The following is a 20892-nucleotide window of genomic DNA, read 5'->3' as shown; positions in this document are numbered from 1 at the left end:
TCAAGGCTTGAAGGAGATATATCAAGGATTCAAGGTAACTGGATGAAAGATCAAAGGTGGCACAAGGAGGAAGGAGGAGTAGAAGTAAATGGAAAGAAGAGGTCTTAGAGGAGCAAGTTTGGGGAGATCTAAAGCTTCACAAAGAAGCCAACGAAGTTCCACAATATTCTTTGCAAAAATCATGCCCAAAAAAAAGGAAATGGAGGCTCAGGCCTGTCATCCCAGCACTTTTGGAGGCCGAGGTGGGTGGATCACTTTAGCCCAGGAGTTTGAGACCAGTTTGGGCAATGTAATAAAACCCCATCTCTAAAATTTTTTTTTAAAAAAATATTAGCTGGGTGTAGTGGCACACACCTGTGGTCCTGGCTACTCAAGAGGCTGAGGTGGGAGGATCACTTGAACCCAGAAGGTGAAGGCTTCAGTGAGCCATGATTGTGCCACTGCACTCTATCCTGGGTGACAGAGTGACAGCCTGTCTCAAAAGGAAACAAAGAGAAAGAAAGAGGAAGGAAGGGAGGGAGGGAGCGAGCGAGTGAGTAGGGGGCAGGGGGCAGAGTATCTAGTCAGCAGGGGTTTGAGAAGAGGAGTTTCAGTTGACTGAGAAGTTCCCATAGTAGAAGCAGGATCCAGTGAGGCGCACAGAGAGATCTTAAAAAAAAATTACTGGGATTTTGACTGGAATTGTATTATATCTACACAGTAATTAGGGATATTAAGTCTTCCAATCCATGGAAATGGTGTGTCTCTCCATTTATGTTGCCTGTTTAGTTTCTCTCAACAATGTTTAGGTCTTATACATATTTTGTTAGATTTATATCTAATTATTTCATATTTTCAGGTGCTATTTTAAAAAAAATTCGATTTCTTAAACTGACATCATGAATACATAGAAATATAAGATTTTTCCATATTGACATTGCAACCTGAGACAGCATTACCCTCACTAGTTCTAATAGCTTTTTTTTTATGGATTCCTTAGGGTTTTCCTACATACATGGTCATGTAGTTGGCAACAAGGAGAGTTTTGCTTTTTACTTTTTAATCTTTCTGCCTTTTTTTTCTTTTTCTTGCCTCATTACATAGGTTAGGATTTCCAGTTCCTCATTGAAGAGGTTATGAGACGGGGCATCCTTGCTTTGTTCCTAAACAGGAGACGAAAATATTCAGTCTTTTGCCATTAGGTATGATGTTAGCTCTGGATTTTTTACACTTTTATTTATTTATTATGTTAAAGATGTCTTCTACTCTTAGTTTGCTAAGAGTTTTTTTAAACAACAATGGGAATGTTTTCAGAATCTTTGCAATTTTTTTCCACATCTATGGAGATAAGTTTTTATTCTGTTATGGTGAACCACATTTGTTTTCAAATGTTAGCCAATCTTTAATAACTGAGAGAAATCCACTTTCTGTATATTGCTAGAGTCAACTTACTATTATCTTTATTCTTGAGAGATATTGATCTGTACTTTTCTTTCTTTGTCTAGTTTTGGTATTGGGGTAATGAAGACCTCATAAAAGAAGTTGAAAATGGTTCCTTCTTCCTCTATTTTCTAAGAGTTTGAATAGAACTGGTATTCTTTTCATTCACCAGTGAGACCAGTTGGACCTAGAGTTTTCTTTGTGGGGAGGCTTTTAATTAGAAACTTAATTTCTATAGTAGCTATAGGAATACTTGGATTTTCTACTTTTACTTTAGTTAAATTTGATGAATTGCATTTGCTATGGTTTGAATGTGTTCCCTCCAGAATTCAGGTGTTGCTAATGTGATAGTATTAAGAGGTGAGGCCTTTAAGAGGCGATTAGGCCTTGAGGGCCTCTCCCTTGTAAATGGGATAAAGGCTCTTAAAAGTAGCTTCATACAGCATTTGGCTCTTTTTGCCCTTCTGCCTTCTACTGTGTGAGGACACAGCATTCCTGCCCTCCAGAGGACACAGTGGCTAAGGCTCCATCTTGGAAGCAGAGAGGAGCCCTCGCCAGTTAGCTGGTGCCTTGATCTTGGACTTCCCAGCCTTTGGAACCATGAGAAATGAATTTCTGTTCTTTTAAAAATTACCTGGTCTCAGATATTTGGCTGTAGCAGCACAAATGGACCAAGGCATGTGTCTCTCAAGGAGTTTTTCCATTTCATCCAAGTTGTTAAATATAGGTGTCAGGTTTTTCCTAATGCTTCCTTATTAGGCATTTTACAGGAATCTGTGTGATATCACTTTGCACTCCTGCTATTGGTAATGTGTGTCTATTCTCCCTGTGTCTCTTGATCACAATGAGGCTTAGCATTTTTACTGATCTTTTCAATTAACTATTTCCTTTTCAATTAACTGTTTTATTTCCTTGATTTTTATATTAATATTTACTGGTTTTGGCTAGGCACAGTGGCTCATGCCTGTGATCCCAGCACTTTAAGAGGCTGAGGAGGGAGGTTGGCTTGAAGCCAGGAGTTCAAGACCAGCCTGGGCAACAATGTAAGACTTCCATCACTACAAAAAATTTTTTAAAATTAGCTTGTTGGGAGGGCATGTGCCTGTAATACCAGCTACTTCAAAGGCTAAGGCAGGAGGATTGCTTGAGCTCAAGAATTCAAGGCTGCAGTGAGCTATGATGACATCACTGCACTCCAGCCTGAGCAACAGAGTGAGACTCTGTCTCAAAAAAAAAAAAAAAAAATTATTGTTTTCTTAGTTCTGCTTACTTCAGTTTTAATTTGCTCTTTTTTTTTTCTAAGTTCTTAACATAAATTGTTAAGGTAGAATATTTATTTTAGAGCTTTCTTCCTTTTTAATATAAATATTTAAAGCAAATTTCCCTCTAATCATTGCATTACATGCAATATAAATTTTAACATATCATGTAACCATTTTTCAATTGATATAAATTATTTTCCAGCTTCCTTTTTTTTAATTGGATCTCCCTGTTGAACCTTTGCTATTTGGTGGTATACTGTTTTGTTTCCAATTATTTGGGGATTTTTCAAATAGAGAGGTGTAGAGAAAGGAAGACCTTCACAGGGCTCACTCAGTTTACTTCTTATGCCTCTGGCCCCTCTCAAGGATTCAGTAAGACCATGACTTTTCTTTTCATCTGGCAGCTCATGTTTCAAAGCCTAATTTTTTTTCCCTAAGACCCAGGTGTGATGTCTTCCTACCGAGGACACTTTGAGGCTGGCCACACCTTGAAGGGCCAAGTCTTGCTTTGCTTGTGACTTGCTTTTTCTATGGACAATTGGAAAAAGTGCCAGCAGAGGGGGCCAGTGGTGCAGGTAATGGGACATCACCATCCAGCTTTAGAATGTCCAGTTCCTGCTGAGCTCAATTGTAACCAAGCAACAGTGCTATTCAACCCCAAGGACCAAAAGAGCCACTTTTTGTATACATTTGAGGTGGATAAGACTTCTGAAATCATTCTGAGACTACTCATCATCTTCACATTTATTGAAGGGTCTGCCTATTCTGGACGCTGGGATTGGTATCGAGACTCTAAAGAGGAAACTTACAGTCTAATTGTAGAGTCAGGATATACATGGGAAAAGAGAACCACCTGTTCAAAGAGGTGGAGTCAAAATTAAAATAGAGATAGGTAGAAGGGGAGAGAGAGAGAGAAGATTGGTTAATGGATGCCTGAAACGCCCTGCCCAGGGACTCTCACTGAATTGCTCTGGAGTCAGACTCTGGCACGGATAAATGTTTAAAACTCCCCAGATGATATGTTTACACTTAGCAATTTAAAGTTTGGTAACTAATTTCAAATTGGCATTTGGACTGGTCCAGAAAGAGTGTCACACATCCAACTCCTGAGGTTGTGGACGTTGCTCAGATGGCTTTTGTTGTATATTCTTTGGTTCCAATCATTTGTCCATTCAGGTTTTGAAAAAAATACTGACATCGGTTGCATTATTTCTTGAACCTGAGTTAAGAGTAAGCTAAGAAATCCTTTTTAAAAAGTATTTCGTGTCAAAGGGATACAAACTCTGTTAGGAACCTGTCATGGGAACTTTGCTTGCAGGGGTCATTTATGTCTTGGCATGTTTCCAGGGATAATGAAGGTGCAGAAATACTGGTTGTTTGCACAGAAGGTAGCTATCTCGAGACAGGTGAGCAAATCAGAAAGGCATCTTCTCCTAAAGGTAAAAATAAAAAGCAAGCAAGGCCATAACAAGATGAACTGAGACACACCTAACTGGGGAAAATTTGTTACCGGGAAATTTATATTATAAGAACAGATGGCCTTTTGTGAATGTAATCTTTTTGCTTCTGATTCATGGGAAGAAAGGCAGCAACAGAGACGGGCACCAGGAAGACTGAAGAGGCAAACTGGAACATTTGGTAATGGTCCCAGACAGTTGCCCCCTTGAAGAGACAGCCAAGCTTTTAGCTGCAAGCTGATAAAGATACCAAAGCCAGAGCTTTGAAAGGGGTGAAGCCAAGAGGGTGAAATCTGAAGTCTGGTGGTGGTGGTGGGGGTTTAATATATGAAAACAAGTGATAGAAAGATGCAGGGATTTCTTACTTTTCAGTTGTAATGGGGAAAATGGCTACATTATTTAGGAACTGTAGCTTTTCAAAATTAGAAGGAAAGCCCTAAAGTAAGTAACAGATTAAGAAATTTAATAGGTTAATAATGGCCATCTATTTTCTTTATTAAGAATTGGGTTCCAGGCCAGGCACAGTGGCTCACGCCTGTAATCCCAACACTTTGGGAGGCCGAGGCAGGTGAATCACCTGAGGTCAGGAGTTCAAGACAAGCCTGGCCAACCTGGTGAGACCCCATCTCTACTGAAAATACAAAAAAATTAGCCAGGCGTTGCGGCGGGTGCCTGTAATCCCAGCTACTTGGGAGGCTGAGGCAGGAGAATGGCTTGAACCTGGGAGGCGGAGGTTGCAGTGAGCCGAGATCATGCCACTGCACTCCAGCCTGGGCAACAGAGCAAGACTCTGTAAAAAACAAACAAACAAACAAAAAACCTGGATTCTAGAGCGAGATAAAACATGAATTTCAGCTTAGATGTCATGAGCAAAACCAAAGCATTCTATGTGTTTTCAGCATCTAGTCATTGTGTTTCCCAGAGCAGACACCAGGCTTGGCAGGCACAAGATGCTAAAAAGTATTTGTAGAATTTAATTGAATTGTGCAGAGTACTCCAACCATAGGTTTTGGGTTTGAGCAGTGGAAGACAGCATCTGAACTTTTAATTTTTCAGCAAACATGGCAAGTGACAGCAATTGCAAATGCCAAGAACACAAGCGACTATCACCCGCGTTTTTCAAACTGTTTCTCAGGATGCACCTCTAAAGCGATCTCTGTGTCTCCGGCAGGGGGCGCTTTAGGATTTCCTTAACACAATGGGTCTGCAGGATACAAGTGAAAACACCGTTTATTTAAGAGGCAGAAGGGCAAGACCAGGACAGATTTGTGTTCTCAGACCTCCTCCACTGCGGCTCTGGCAAGGAGAAGGTGGAGGAGGCGCTGCAGGGAAGAGCGAATGAAGAGTTCCGACCACTCCAGCGCCTGGACCTGCTTCTTGTCATAGGAAAAGACCCCCCGATTGCTAAAGCCCTCTGGCTCTGACAGCAGGTACTGCTCTAAGTCATGTGTCCCACCAGCTCGGGGACGATATAAGATCATGCCTTTATTAATATTTTATGCGATATAATTCTGAGCCCCATTTCATCACGACAAGTCTTTCTCCTCTCCCTTTTTCCACCAAGACTCGCTTGTCCCTGGGGCTGCCCCTCACAGGTCTGCTCTGCCCCTTGAAGTGGAGGATGTCACCCCTCCATGGCCTGGGTTCCCAGTGTCATGGCCCCTGTGATGGGGGCTCACCCATGTCCCACAGTCTGGCCCGTCTGGGATCACAGCGTTCGGGCAGTTAGAGATGCTTCAGTAGCGTTCATCTGGGAAGAAGCCAGGAGCCCTTTCTTCTGGAAGGCTTCTTGGTCCCAACACAATCACTTGTCCACCCCTCCCTAGCAATCTCAGTGGGGAGTGGAGGGTCTGGCTCCCGCAGAAGAAGAGTCCTGACTTGCCTTTCCTCTCACTCATTGAAAGAGGCCATGTCGGTGTTTCAGGGAGACTCACTGTCTCGTCTGCTAGAAATAGAAGTGGCTGGAGTATTTTAAACAGAAATTTTCTGGCTTAAAAGAAATCAAGTTCTGCCTCTCAGGGTGCCCTGCAACATTTTCATGATGGTTCCATCAGCTGTGTCTTTTCTGAGAGAGAGAGAGAGAGCGAGCGAGCGAGCACAGGCAGCTTTGCAGAGCAGGGTGGCTGGATGGGAGCCCGGATCCAGGAGGTGACCCTGCTGTCCTTTTGTCCCCTGCAGACAGTGGGCAGTGGGGCCTCCTGCCTTCCTGCTTTGGGCCCCCTGAAGGGCTGTGCTGTGTGGAGGTGACCTGCCATGGGCCCGCCCAGAGATGAGAGGGGACTGCAGTGACCTGCCTGGCTGAAGCTAGCTCTGGGTTCACATGGACAACGGGTGATGGCAGGTTGCTCTGGCTGGCAGAGTGGTGTGTCAGGGAATGGGGGCTCTTGAAGGGCTGCTGGGTCTTGCATCTGCTCCTGCCCCTGAGTCTCAAACTCAGAAGCTATGATTTCTAGGCCCTGTTCTTAGACTTGACCAGAACATTCTGGAAAGGGGAGAGGGGGGCAGTGCGGGAAAGGAAGGCTGGTTCATGTGCTTGGATTTGGTGCCCACATCCCATCTTAAAAATAACCTCCTGCGTTTCACTGTTTCTTGCACCTTCCCTCTTTCTTGGCCTTCTCCCCATTTCTCTCTCTCCCTTCCTCGCTTCCTCCCTTTCTCTCTCCCCACCTTCTGTTTTCTACCCCTGGTGCTTCTGACATGGGTTTCATTGTGGGTTTGAGACAGGAGTTGGGCAGGGCTGATTTTTGCAGAGTACAGATCACAAAGACCCTGCTGATAAAACGAGATGTGGTCAAGAAGCCGATCAAAACCCAGCAAAACCAAGATGGGAACAAAAGCAACCTTTGGTTGTCCTCACTGCTCATTATATGCGAATTATAATGCATTAGCTGCTAAAGGGCCACTCCCACCAGCACCACGACAGTTTACAAACGCTGTGGCAATGCCTGGAAGCTATCCTATATGGCCTGAAAGGGGGAGGAACCCTCAGTTCTGGGAATTCCCTGCCCCTTTCCTCGAAAACTCATGAATAATCCACTCCTTCTTTAGCATATGATCAAGAAAGAACCATAAAAATAGCCACCCAGCAGTCCCGGGGCTGCTCTGTCTATGGAGTAGCCACTCTTATTCCTTTGCTTTCCTAATAAACTTGCTTTCACTTGACTCTGTCAGCTCACTCTTGAATTTCTTCCTGTGCAAAGCCAAGAACGCACGTGGCCTCCCAGGCTGAACCCCGGTTTGGGGGTTTGTGCTGTGACAGGTCTGTCAAGGGAAACAGAGCCCAGAGCAGATTGGCAGAAACATGGTGCTTTTTACCCAGCGACTCAGGTGTGTGCAGACACCGTCTGTGGCCACACAGGGGCAGCAGGACATTGGGCAGAGGCTGTGCCCGTGCCACCTCACCGGAGGAGGCATCATCCCTCGTCCCGTTGGCACAGCCTGGGGCTTGGATGCAGGGTGAATCCAATACGGTGCAGGCAAAGGTCGGGCCTCACCCTTGTCTGACTTGCCCTCCATCTGTGAAAAGGCTTGTGCGTTCCCCAACAGATGTATACATTATACAACATGTCTGTACCAGTATATTACACATATTTAGAGCACACTGAAAGCAGAAAGAAAGAGGTTTAAAACATTAATAGAAGTTCTCATCTTTTTGCGGGTGTGTGACAGGGTCTCATTCTGTTGCCCAGGCTGGAGTGCAGTGGCGTGATTGTGGCTCACTGCAGCCTTGACCTCCCCAGGTGCAGGTGATCCTCTCATCTCAGCCTCCTCAGTAGCTGGGACTACAGGCACGTGCATGGCTAATTTTTCTACTTTTTGTAGAGATGGGGTTTCACCATGTTGCCCAGGCTGGTCTCGAACTCCTGGGCTCAGGTGATCCTCCCACCTCGGCCTCCCAAATTGCTGGGATTATAGGCAGGAGCCACTGCACCTGGCCTCTTTTCCTTTCCCTCCATCCTGCATCATCTTGGTACTGCCCTGTGTCTACACTGCAAGTCAGAGTCCACTGGTCAGGGTGTCCTTAGGGCTGCAGGCTGATGGGGTTTTGCAGGTCCACTCTGGATGGGGCGAGGAAGAATGACAGGCAATCACTAAGATCCCATCTGGAAATAGTCCAGTTCTCCTCTGCTTGGGGACCCGGGCTAAGCTGGTACTTCTCTACCCTTTGGAGGTCAGGTTTGGCCATCTGACTTGTTTAGACCAAGGAAATGTGAGCAGAAATGACGTGAGTCACTTCCAGGTGGGGGCTTTAAAAGCTGGGGGTGGGGGAGGGAGGAGAGGAAGAGGGGACAAAGAGGAAAAGCAAATATCCCCGTTGGCTGTGACTGCCATAACAAAATACCACAGACTGGGTGGCTTAAATAACAGACATTTATTTCCTCACAGTCCTGGAGGCTGGAGGTCCAAGATCAAGGTGCTGGCAGGGTTGGTTCCTTCTCAGGCCTCTCTCCTCGGCTTGGAGGTGGCGTCTTCTCCCCGTGTCTCCACGTGGCTGTCCCTCTGTGCGTGTCTGTGCCTTAATCTCCTCTTCTTATGCAGACACCAGTCAGATTGGATTATGACCCACCCATATGACCTCATTTTACTCAAGTTACCTCTTACGTAGTCTCATTCTGAGATGCTGGAGGTCAGGATTTCAACATGTGAATTTTTGGGGGACATAATTCAGTACACAATAGCAAGTGAAGCTTTATTGCCGGTGGTGGCAGCAGGGGGAGGTGTGGACAGTCCTCTTGAGAATCACAGGCTTTCCAAAGCTCTTCCAACTGCAGTGATGCAAAAAAGGCGCCCTGCTGAGCTGGCTGAAATCCGAGCAGCTTTGGGGATGAGCTCTGTGAGTCACCTCTTCTCACAGCCTCTTCCCGGACACTGCCTGTCCCTGCCCTTCTAAGCGTTCTGTGAACTCCTAGTTCCTGAATCAGGTCCTTTCCTTCGTGGAAGACCGAGGGGGCTTCCACTTTCTTGACCAAACCCAGACTGGTACAGAGGCAACAGGTTGGAGACACATTTGTCCTGCTCCAGGCTCAGGCGCCCCTCCGGGATGAGGTCCAGAGTGCAGTGGGTGGTGGTGCAGGGGTGAGCTCCCCGAGAGCCCTCCTTCCAGGCCTAGGCCGGGCCCACCTGGGTGGGTGAGTCTCTGGGAGAGAGACAAGGAGTGTGGCTTGTCATCTCTAACTCAGCTTTCCCTTGGGAGTCCGGCTGTTCTTCAGCAAATGCCCCTTTCTTAGCTTCAGTAGTCTTTGCATGGAGAAGGGGGTAAGAGAATGAGTAGTGCAGGGCACTCTGTTTAACAAATGGTTCAGGAAATACCCTGCTGTCCTGCAAAGCTGCACCGAGCCTCACCAGATGCTTTCCTGGTAACCATCCTGCAGGCCGGAATGTTCAGCATTGATTTATCTCCTTGCAGTGAGTGGTGGATGACAGATTCCTACAGCCTGCAAACACCTTTATTTTTTCTGATAAAAAATAAAAAATAGACAAGGGCGGGGTGTGGTGGCTCATTCCTGTAATCCCAGCACTTTGGGAGGCCGAGGTGGGCAGATCACTTGAAGTCAAGAGTATGAGACCAACCTGGCCAACATGGTGAAACTCCATCCCTACAAAAATACAAAAATTAGGCAGCTGTGGCAGTGCACACCTGTAGTCCCAGCTACTCAGGAGGCTGAGGCAGAAGGATTGCTTGAACCCAGGAGGCAGAGGTTGCAGTGAGCTGAGATCCTACCACTGCACTCTAGCCTGGGCAACAGAGCGAGACACTGTTTCAAAAAAAAAAAAAAAAGGTAAGGGGTCTCTGTGTTACCCAGGCTGGTCTTGAACTCCTGGGCTCAAGCAATCCTTCAATGTCAGCCTCCCAAAGTTCTGGGATTACAGGCATGAGCCACCATGCCTGGCTCAAACGCCTTTTTTCCCTTTTAATTAAAAAAAAAAAGATGTATAATAATTGTACATATTTATGGGGTACATAGTGATGTTTCTGTACATTACATGTCTAATGATCAAATCAGGGTAATCAGCATATTCATCACCTCAAGCATTTATCCTCAAAGAAATGATAAATGTTCCAACACATCTGAGTTTTCTCTTCCTGAATCAGTTTCCTTTGGAGACCGCCTAGCTGTCTCCACTGCTGTTTGCTTTGAGCCTATGAACAGGGTACTTAAAAACAGCCCTGTCTGAAACCTTCAATCTGCTGAGCAGCTCCCATCAGATAGGGCCTGGTTACGACAGGCCTGTCTGCTCTAGTCACTGCCAACCTCCTCCTCTTCTGCCTGCCCAACTCCTTCCCCGAGTCGTCCAGGCCACAGACTTCAGGCTTTGACATGGAGAAGAAGCCCGTGGGAAGTGCTTCTGGTCTTGTTGAGAAGTCAAAGGGGTGTGTGTAAACAGAGTTTACCCCCTTTCCAAACATAAGAGAGATGACATCTCTGAGAGGTCAAGGAAGCCACAGTTTGACTGACATCACCAGCCACGGGGCAGGGCACCCGGCCACTCTCAGCAGGGTGCCAGCAGCTAATGTGGCAGCAGGCCGAGTCTCTGAATGGAGAAGCCGCACCACATCTGAATTGTTGCTCCCACTCTCCCCATACCCTGGTCACCATCTGTTCAGTCTCGATCTCTCCTGGACTTACCCTGGCAACCCCAGGTCGTGTGGGGATGGCTGGCCCTGCACCTACCTCCAGCTCTGTTGGCTCTCCTGGCCCGTGTCCTCTCGTCCCTCTTCCCTCCTGACTCAGTCCAACACTAAGACTGCTCCTTTGCAAAAAAGATTCACTTTTGCTGTTTCCATCCTCTGCCACCTGCTTGGCAAATCCTATCTCCCACTGCCTGCCTGGTCTCTGTATTGGAACTTCTATATTGGAACGTCTGTATTGGAACTTGTAAATATTGCTGAAAAAATAAATCACTCCACCGGGCTTGCTGGACATACCCCACATTTATGACCACAACCTCAAGTGGGCAACCCCGCCACCAGACCAGACGGTCCATCTTCCCTTTCCTAATTAACTCACCCGTTCTCAGGTAATCATTTCAAAAATGTCTTTGCAGACCTCCGATATCCCACCCCCTCCGACTCACTTCCCTCTTTCACAGACAAATAGGAGCGACCTCATGGGCTCCCTTCCTCTTCGCCGCTGATGTTGTTATTGAAAAGGGGTCCTGATCCAGACCCCAAGGGAGGGTTCTTGGATCTTGCACAAGAAAGAATTTGGGGTGAATCCACAGAGTAAAGTGAAAGCACGTTTATGAAGACAGTAAAGAAACCAAAGAATGGCTGCTCCACAGGTGGGGGCTGCTTGGCTGGGCACATTTGTAGTCATTTCTGGATCCTGTGCTAAACAAGAGATAGATTATTCATGGGTTTTCTGGGAAAGGGGTGGGGAAATCCTGGAACGGGGCAGAGGGTTCCTGCCCGTTTTAGACCATGTAGGGTAACTTCTGGCCTTTGCCATGGCATTTGTAAACTGTCACTGGGCTGGTAGGAGTGTCTTTTAGTAGCTAATGCATTATAATTAGCATATAATGAGCAGTGAGGGCGACCAGAGGTCACTTTCGTTGCCATCTTGGTTTTGGTGGGTCTTGGCTGGCTTCTTCACCACATCCTGTTTTATCTGCAGGGGCTTTGTGACCTGTATTTTGTGCCGACCTCCGATCTCATCCTGTGACTAGAAACGCCTAACCTCCTGGGGATGCAGCTTAGCAGGTCTCAGCCTCATTTCCCCCAGGCCCTGTTCGAGCCGGAGTCGTCCTGGTTCCAACGCCCCTGACAGTATCAGTGACGGGCACCCCTTTAGCTGCACCCTGCCTTCTTGCCCCAAGGAGGAAGTGCCCGGTCCTGTTCTCGGAGCCCGGTCTTCCCTCGCACTTGCCGGGGACTCTCTCCCCTCCTCCAGAGCTGCACTGCTGTGGCCATCCTCTTCCCTGTGCACATCGTCTCCCTTTCCGCAGGCACTGACCTATCTCAGATGCCAACACCTTCATTATATTATATGTTGTGCTGAGAAAACCCCAAGCCACTCTCTGGACCTTATCTATGTCCTTGTCCAACTCCTTGTCTCTACTCCCTTTATGGCACATTGATGCAGCAGGGTGGTCCTTATTTCCAGCCTCCACGTCCTCACTTCCTGCCTCCTCCTCAACCCTGGCCTTACCACTGTGCTGAGATGGCTGTCTCCACCACCACTGCCATCACGGGGGAGGCGGGGGGGGGACTCCCTCTTGCTGAAGCCAGTGTCTACCTCTCTGTCCTCTTCTTCTTTGATGTCTTGGCAGCATTGGTTTAGACGACTCTCTCATTGAAACAGTTTCTTCCTAAAGGCTCTCAGATGCCTTGCTTTTCCTTCTACCTTACTAGCTGGATTTTTTGTTTTGTTTTGTTTTTAGTTTTCTTTTTGATTTTTGAGACAAGGTCTCCTTCTGTTGCCCAGGCTGGAGTGCGGTGGAGCGATCTCAGCTCACTGCAGCCTTAACCTTCTAGGCTCAGGGCCCACCTTAGCCCCCGAGTAGCTGGGACTACAGCTACCTTTTTTTCCTAAGTATCCTCTGACCATGCCTCTTTCTCTGTCAGATCTTTAAATGTGGGGCACCCAGGCTGCATGTTCACAGTTCCATGAAAGCAAGCTGACTCAGAGAGGCAGGCAGCAGAATGGGGGGACTCGAGGCTGAGAGCAGGGCATGGGGATGTGCTGGTGCAAGGGTTCAGGGTTTCAGTTAGGCAGGAGGAATAAATAATGAGCACTTGAGGTGATGGCTATGTTAGCTTGTTTCAATCATTCCACATTGTACATATAGCAACACTTTGTACCCCATAAATGTACACAATTAGAATTTGTCAGTATCCAGTGAAAGTAAATAAATGAATAAACACACGCTGGAGTCCCGAGGCTGCCGAGTGCAGCCTCCTTCTCTCCTACACTCCTTTCCTTTCTTTTTCCTTCTTTTTTTTCCCCATTTTTTTTTTTTTTTTTTTTTGGACAGTCTCGCTCTGTTGCCCAGGCTGGAGTGCAGCGGTGCGATCTCAGCTCACTGCAACCTCCGCCTCCCAGGTTCAAGTGATTCTCCTGCCTCAGCCACCCAAGTAGCTGGGACTACAGGCATCCGCCACCACGCCCGGCTAATTTTTGTATTTTTAATAGAGGTGGGGTTTCACCACGTTAACCAGGATGGTCTCGATCTCCTGACCTTGTGATCTGCCCACCTAGGCCTCCCAAAGTGCTGGGATTACAGGCGTGAGCCACCATGCCTGGCCAGTACAGTACTTTTAATATTATCTAACATCTGAATCCAGACTCCCAAATGTATGTCTCCAACACTGGCCCTTTCCCTGAACTCCAGGCCCTGTGTCCAGCTCACTCGCCACTTGTATTAAATCGACATTTAGATATACCATGAACCAGCATCACTGCTGCCACCCCTCCGCCCCCATTCATTCTGAGTGAATGGCACCCCCTCTTCATTCAGCTGCCGACCGGAGGGTCATCCCTAGTTCCTCCATTTCCTTCACACTCCACATCTTAATTGTCCCCAAAGTATGTCCCCAAAGATGTCCCTAAGCAAATACCCATCAGACCACTCCTCACCCCCTCCACAGCTGCTGCCCCGTCTAGATCATGCTCACGTCCACTGCCCGTGCCCCTAACTGCCCTCTGGGCTCCACTTCTGCCCCTCCTCCCCACTTACTCTCTACACAGCAGTAAGTACTTTCTACTTTGATCTTATGAAAGTTTAAGTCACATCACATATCTATCGTTCAAAACCCCCAGAAAACTTCCTACACCACTCAAATACAATCCCAACTCCTGACTCTGCCCTACCAGGCTGGAGAGCCCCCAGCAGCCTTTGCAGCCGCCTGCTGCGCTGGCCTCCCTCTGCAGACCTCGGGGCCTGGGACTGTCTTTTCCTTCCTGGAGCACTGTTTTTCCTGACCTCTGCACAATTGCCGCTGCTGCCGGAATAGCTCTTCTCCAGGAAGCTTTGACCATCTGGGAAAAGCACCCCCCGCCACACGGGGCGCTGTCTCACATTTTATCTTCTCCGTGGCACTAATAATGGCTGGATTTGTTTGGATGTCACATTCTCTTCCCTCTGGGCTGAAAAAGTGCGTGTGTGGTCCCACTGGCAGGGTGGAAAGGCCCTGGCTTCTTGAATGCCCTTTGAACCACATGGTCAGGGCAGATAGCAGATTCCCAAGTACCCACTCCCCACCCACCTCACAGCCCATGCTCCCCCCAGCAGTTTATACTGTGTGCTGTGTGTGGAAAGAGACGTCACAGGCACTCCTCTTGGTGTAGGCAGGGGATATCATCTCAAGGAATAGACAGAGATCTGCAATTGTTGTTCAGTTGTTCCTTCTACAAAACGGGATTATTGACACCTGCTTTGACCCTCTGACATAGGCCTTTGCTGAGAACACAGATATGGGATCAATGAAAAACAGTGCCTTCCCTTGCCTGCTTTGTCTTCCAAAGGTTTCTCAAAGTGTCTTTGGACCACCTGTGTCCATCACCTGGGGCGTTTGTGAAGCCTGGAGCGACACAGCCAGAATCCCTAGGGCTGGAACCCAGTACTTCTCCTGGGAATATGCATTTGTGACAGCAGCCCAGGTGATTTTCATGCATGCTCGATTTTGAGGTTTAAGAGGTGCTTTAAGTGGCTGAAAAAATTTCAGGCAATATGATCACTTTTGGAAAAGGCCACTGGAGGAGAGTAGGTTTACTTTGGCTCTGGCTTCAGTCAAATTCAGGAATAAAGACTGCATGTTTTAACTCTACATCAGCTCGCCTGTGGAACTCCCGATGGTAATAACCACCAAGTAGCTTCCTCAAGGGAAGACACAAGAAAGGAAGAAGAGTGATTTGGGTGAATCCTTTCTTTCATCCCATGCCTCCATCTGGTTGCAAAAATCCTTCCCTCCCTTCCTTCCTTCCTTCCTTCCTTCCTTCCTTCCTTCCTTCCTTCCTTCCGTCTGTTGTCCATCCACCCATCTGTCCGTCCGTCCATCCATCCATCCATCCATCCATCCATCCATCCATCCATCCTTCCTTTCTTTAAGTGCTTGGCACTGTGCGTGCTATAACACGGAAAAGCTAAAAGGACAAGCATTTTTCTCTCCTTTTTTTTTTTATATGGGTATCTTCTATTGAAGTCTTTTTATTTCACTTTTTCTAACAGCAATATAGAAACAAATAATCATAAAAAATAAAAGTATAAATTGTCCATCGATTATGTAATAGCACTTGGTATTGCTACAGGGAGTGGGTCTTGGACTCGGTCAGGCATTGTCAAGCCTGCCCAGGCCCTCCAGGCCTCTGCGATGGCTACTGAGCCCCTGAAGGCATCAGACACGACCACACACAGCAGCGTTGGTGGAGACTTCACGTTTTATGCCCGGGGATGCTTGGGGATGCAGAGAGATGGATGGATAATGAGTACAACTGCAAACAGCACTGTACACATGTGGTGAGCCAGGAGGATGGGATGGAGGTTAGGCCAATGTTGCTGCTGACTCAGAGACCCACGGAGAGCAGGGACTTCACAAAGCTGAATGAATGTGGTTCGTTGTGTTCACTGTGGAAAGTAAGGAAGCCAGCCAACACTGGACGATGCTTAGAAAACATCGCTGTCCCCTCCACTTCTCATCTGCGGTCACCTCCTCATCCCATAATAAAGTTCTCTTAGGATAAGCTGAGCAAAATAGCTCAGACATTTAACCTATCCCCAAACATGTGTCTGATCTTAGTTTCCTCCCAGAGAATGAAGAAAGCAAGCAAACACTGGGTTACCCGAGCAACTAAATCACTCAGTTGCATCCAACTTAATTGGATTGACTATATTCAACTAAATCTTTCCGTTTTAGTTGAACCCAATGGTTTCAGTTACTGTAATGACTGATCTCTAAAAGAAAGAAAAACCTAATTTGGCATTTTTTTCAGAATATGGGATGGGCTTTCCTGCATGGGCTCAAGGATGTTTACGGTGTGTTCTCTGTCGTGTGAGTGGGTGTGTGTGTGTGTAGGTCAGCCCGAGACCTCAAGGGCTCATCTGGAAGGAGGCTGGCAGGAAAGGAATGCCTCTTCAGGACTTGGCAGTGTTTGTGCCGAGCTCTGAGGAAGGACAGCAGTGCATGGTCCTCAGGCCTGCAGACTTCATTGCACGGAGCACGGCAGACAGTAGATCTCGGCTGTGTTGTTCTACCTACTTTGAAGGAAGCATAGAACTTCTGGCTCTTTGAAATTATAAGAAAGAGACCAAGTTCTTTTCTGTCTACTAGAGATCCTTCATTTGCATTGTCCTACTCTCAGCCCACAAAAGAAAAGGAACCTCTCCCCTATGTGGGTCATGATGTGTGGGTGGACACGGGCCCCACTGAGATTACACAGGAAGAAGTCACAGTAGACAGAGCAGCCAGACGCCGTGCGTAGACCATGGGACAGTGATTAGTGACACATGCCCTGTGGGGCCACTGTCCATGCCTGGCTCCACATTGACCCAAATGTTCTGAATTGCAATACTCTGGGAGATGTGGTGGGGGCTGAGGTGGAGAGCAGAGAAGGCTGGCAGTGTGCGGGTTTGGCAAAGCATCAAGACCATCTTTGGAGTTCAAGTTCATTGACATGTGATCTACTAGGCATTATCAACAATGGTTTCACATCAATATTCTACAGCCTCAACAGCTGTGCAACCTGAGGGAAGTCCTCCTCCCCCAGGTTTCACTTTGCTCCTTTACTAATGAGAGGACTCGACTAGATGACATCAAAGGTCAGAAACACTTCTGATCTTAGGATTCTACCAGTCTGGCCGAGGTATGACCCCAGGTTGACCTCCCTAACCTGCTGGTGTCTTAACTTGCTGATCCTTAAGCCTGTTGTGAGGGATAAACTCTTAAAATCAAATCCTACACACTGTAGTTGACCTACACAAGTGGCTTGGACAAAACTCAGTTATTAACAAGTGAACAACACATCAGTAACAGTCTTATTGGATGAAAACTAGTTGTTTAGGTCAGGCACAAAATCTAAAAGGAGGCTCAGGATGGGCCTCTGGGCTCCCTCGATTGTCTTTCCAGAGAGGGCAGTAAGGTGACACCACCAGAATCCACCAGGAGGCGCCGGTCACGCCCCTCCAGGAGAATTCAGTTATGGGAAATGCATTCAGGACCTGCCTGGTTCAGTCACCAGTGGTCTCCTAGGCTGTCACCCTGGGGTGTGGGTGGCAGTGAAGAGGCTCTTTGGAGATGCATGTGGCCAGGGGAGACAACGGGGACATCTGTGCTTGTTGCACCCAAGCTACGCTAGTGCCCCCATCACATGTCCCAGCACACGCCAGAATTTACAATTTACACAGCCTCGTAGTGCCAGGGTGGGAGACTGACAGCAGCCTGGGCCTCAGGCTCACCAGAGACTGGCTGCCAGCCACTGGGGCTGCATCTCCAAGTGCCCATTTGTCATGCCTTTCGATTTTCCTTTCCTAGTAGGTCCCTGTCAATGTTGCTGAGTCATGTACTTAGGGTGAATTTGAGACGATACTTAGAGGACAGCAACAGCACGTGAGGCAGGCACATGTGACACATCTAATTTCCCCAAGGCCTTTGCGGGAGAGCCTTCTGCAAGAACGACAGCTTTGTGGGGTAGCCTCCCTTTGGGAATCCCAGTTCATAGCACCAGTGATCCCAGGAAACAGGAACGTGACCATGGAGGGATGGATTATGGTGGGAACCCAGGTCTCATTTAACATCTGGTTGGAGCGGCCCTTCTGCAGAGCTCTTTGGGTATTAAGCAAGAGCCAGTCACAGAGACACTGGCACCCACACGCAGGGCCCCTGGGAGAGCACCACTGAATAGGTCCTGGGGCCCTTGAGTCGCCAGTCCCAGGGACCCCTGCCTCTGGGAGACCCACTGGAGTAACTTGGCCTCAGCTTCCTCCAACACCCTCCAGCCCAAGCCCTCCGCTCCAGCCCCTCTGCCCAGTCTGAGGGCTCCTCAGCAGAGAGAGAACCTCCGAGAGTTGATGTTCATCTTGGTCACACCAATAAGCTTGAGTGGCGTGGAGAGGCTGAAGGAGGAGGCAAGAGGGGAGTCGCAGAAGAGGTCGGCCAGCTCGTCCCGCTCCTCCAGCTCGTAGGTGGCGTCGTTGAGCATCCTCCTGTGGAGGCGGCAGGTGTGCTCGATTTTCAGCTTGTTGATGTCGCTGCGCAGGCGCATGAGCTGTCTGGCCAGCTGCTGGTCCTGCAGCCGCATCTCTGTCTGGAAGGGAGGGGGAGCAGGCAGGGTCAGCAGAGAGTGGCTCCAGAGTCCCTGACAGGCACAGACTGGTTAGCAGGGCCCTGACTAATGTCTTAGATCATTAATTGGTCCGTCTAGAAATACGAGCACTTTCCCTGCTCAGGGAGGTGAAAAGACACAGAAAGCAAGGTGACAAATGAAGGTGTACTTGCAAAACAATACTTTGTGCTAGGCTAGTTGCTATATCTAAATCTTTCTGAAAGACATGCATATTAGTCCTGGCTTGAGGATACTTCCAGTGCCTTCTCATTGTTTAGAGTTGCATTCAGATGAAGAGTATAAAGGAAAGCATAGGGCTGTGATGGCCATGTTTTCTTTCTTACGCTGGGGAGTGTCATGTTGTTACATTACTCTTTAAACATTTTAGAATGCCTGAAATATTTCTTAGTAAAGCTTTGAAACAGCCAAACAAAAATTGGTTCCTAGGTACTGGATGTTTTATTATGAAACAGTTTTATTATGAAATATGTTGTATTATGAAACAGTTCTAAGCCCTGTGGGTCTATTAACATGCAACAGTTAACCATCACTACAACCTGTGAAGTGACGTCACCATCATCACCCACAGCTTATAGAGGAGGACGCAGAGGCACAGCCAGGGAATTAGCTGCGTCAGTTCACAAAGCTCATCCACAGCTGAGCTGGGCTGAGGAAACTGGACAGCTGGACTCCAGAACCCAAATGACTGACAATTAAGTTCTGCTGCCGCTCAAGGACAAGCTGCAGTATGGTGTATGGAGCCAGCTGAGTGCTTAGTGATATTATAGAAGGTTCCTAATATTTTCACTGACTTGATGTTTCCTACTGATGTGTAAACAAAAAATAAAATCCTAAGCCCCCCAACTGACTGAACAAGCCCCCTCTTAATCAAGAGGACCCCAGAGAAACCTGAAAACTGATTTCCCAGCCGTGATGGGATGGAGTTCAGACATGCTTTGTTATACCCACCTTGCTTTTGGAGTTTAGGCACAGCAGATCGGCATTAACATTGAAACAGAGCTCATAAGACTGACAAAACAGACTCTTTGTGGCAATAAGGTACCAAATTCCTGCCTCTCATATAGCATCACATAACAGATAGCAAACCCTGAAGAATATACAAATATTTTACCCCAAAATATATTTCTTTGACATATTTTGAAACGGCCCTGCAAAGCCATCTCTTGTGGGAGATATTTACATCTGTAGAGCATTTCCACTAATACAATCAGGCCTTCCCTTTCTAGGCCTTTCCAAGATCTAGGAGAGATTAAATAAGAGTTTGGCAATTTTAAGGTCTGAAAAGAGACTTTTACCATCTATTTTCTCTAAAGGCTTCTACCTGGAGGCTTCATCTACATAACAAGAACCTTGGCCTCCACAACCCTCCTTTGTCTTAAGCATTTCTTTCTACGGACTTCAAGTCTTTAGACAAAACTTAACTCTTTCAATCAACTGCCAATAAAAATATCTTTGACTCTACTTAAGACCTGTAAGCACCCCCACCCTCCAAGCACCTTCAAGATATCCCACCTGTTTAGGCTGAACCAATGTATACCTTCTGTGTATTGATTTATGTCTTTGCTTGTAACTCCTGTCTCTCTAAAATGCGTAAAAGCAAACTGTAACTGGACCACCTAGGGCAAGCTTTCTCAGGACCTCATGAGACTGTTGCCTGGCCCCTGGTCACTTATATTGGCTCAGAATAGACCTCTTTTTTACAGTTTTTTCTGTTAACAAAGAGATGTGATAATAATTTCTCACCTGGCTTCACACTCCCAGTTTCCCAAACCCACTGTAAACCAAAAGTGTCTGAGACAGGTATCAACAATTTAGAAAGTTTATTTTGCCAAGGTTAAGGACGCATGCCTGGGAGGCAGGTCTATAACTTTCCTCAAAGATGATTTAGAGGGCCTTAATATTTAAAGGGGAAGGAGTGAATATTGGGGGAAGAGGAATAAATTTTTTAAAGGTGTAGGTAGATAAGAGACAAACGATTGCATCCTTTTGGGTCTTTGATCAGCCTTTGGTTGATCAGTCTTTGATCCACCGAATACACAATTTACCTGTGTTTAGAGTAGAGAAAAAGTCACTTATGCCTTTGTCTGGCTCACTGAATCTGCATTTTTATAGAAGATAACATAAACACAGGGCACGTGAAGCAATCAGATATTCATTCGTCTCAGGTGAGCAGAGGGATGACCGAGTTCTGGCCTTTGTCTCACACCTGAGAAGATCAGCTGTCAATTTCCTTTGCCAGGGTGAAATTCAACAGAACTGCTTTAGGGTACAGATCTGGGGGCCCAACAGGTAAGTTCCTTGTGGGTCATTTGTGAGGGAGGTATGTAGGTTTTATCTTTGCAGCTATCTTATTTAGAAATAAAATGGGAGGCAGCTTTGCCTGATGCAGCTCCCAGTGTGACTTTTCCCTTTGGCTTAGTGATTTTGGAGTCCTGAGATGTATTTTCCTCTCACACCATCCACATGTTTAAGCCT

The 20892-nt window shown here is 47.1% G+C and overlaps 1 protein-coding gene across 2 annotated transcripts in view; it reads right to left on the bottom strand.

The window, feature by feature from the left end:
* Nucleotides 1-15237: 15237 nt before the first annotated feature.
* Nucleotides 15238-20892, bottom strand: part of FAM167A (family with sequence similarity 167 member A) — a 44774-nt gene continuing 39119 nt past the window's right edge. For both annotated transcript variants that reach the window (XM_009212501.4, XM_017961755.3), the window contains exon 3: nt 15238-18378. In XM_009212501.4, the coding sequence (XP_009210765.1) occupies nt 18115-18378 (264 nt within the window). In that variant the 3' untranslated portion in view covers nt 15238-18114. The remainder of the gene's footprint in view (nt 18379-20892) is intronic.

Source organism: Papio anubis, chromosome 8 (genome assembly GCF_008728515.1).
Source record: "Papio anubis isolate 15944 chromosome 8, Panubis1.0, whole genome shotgun sequence".
Taxonomy (NCBI): Eukaryota; Metazoa; Chordata; class Mammalia; order Primates; family Cercopithecidae; genus Papio; species Papio anubis.
Note: the sequence above shows the minus strand (reverse complement) of the source record. Positions and strands in the feature narration are given on the sequence as shown.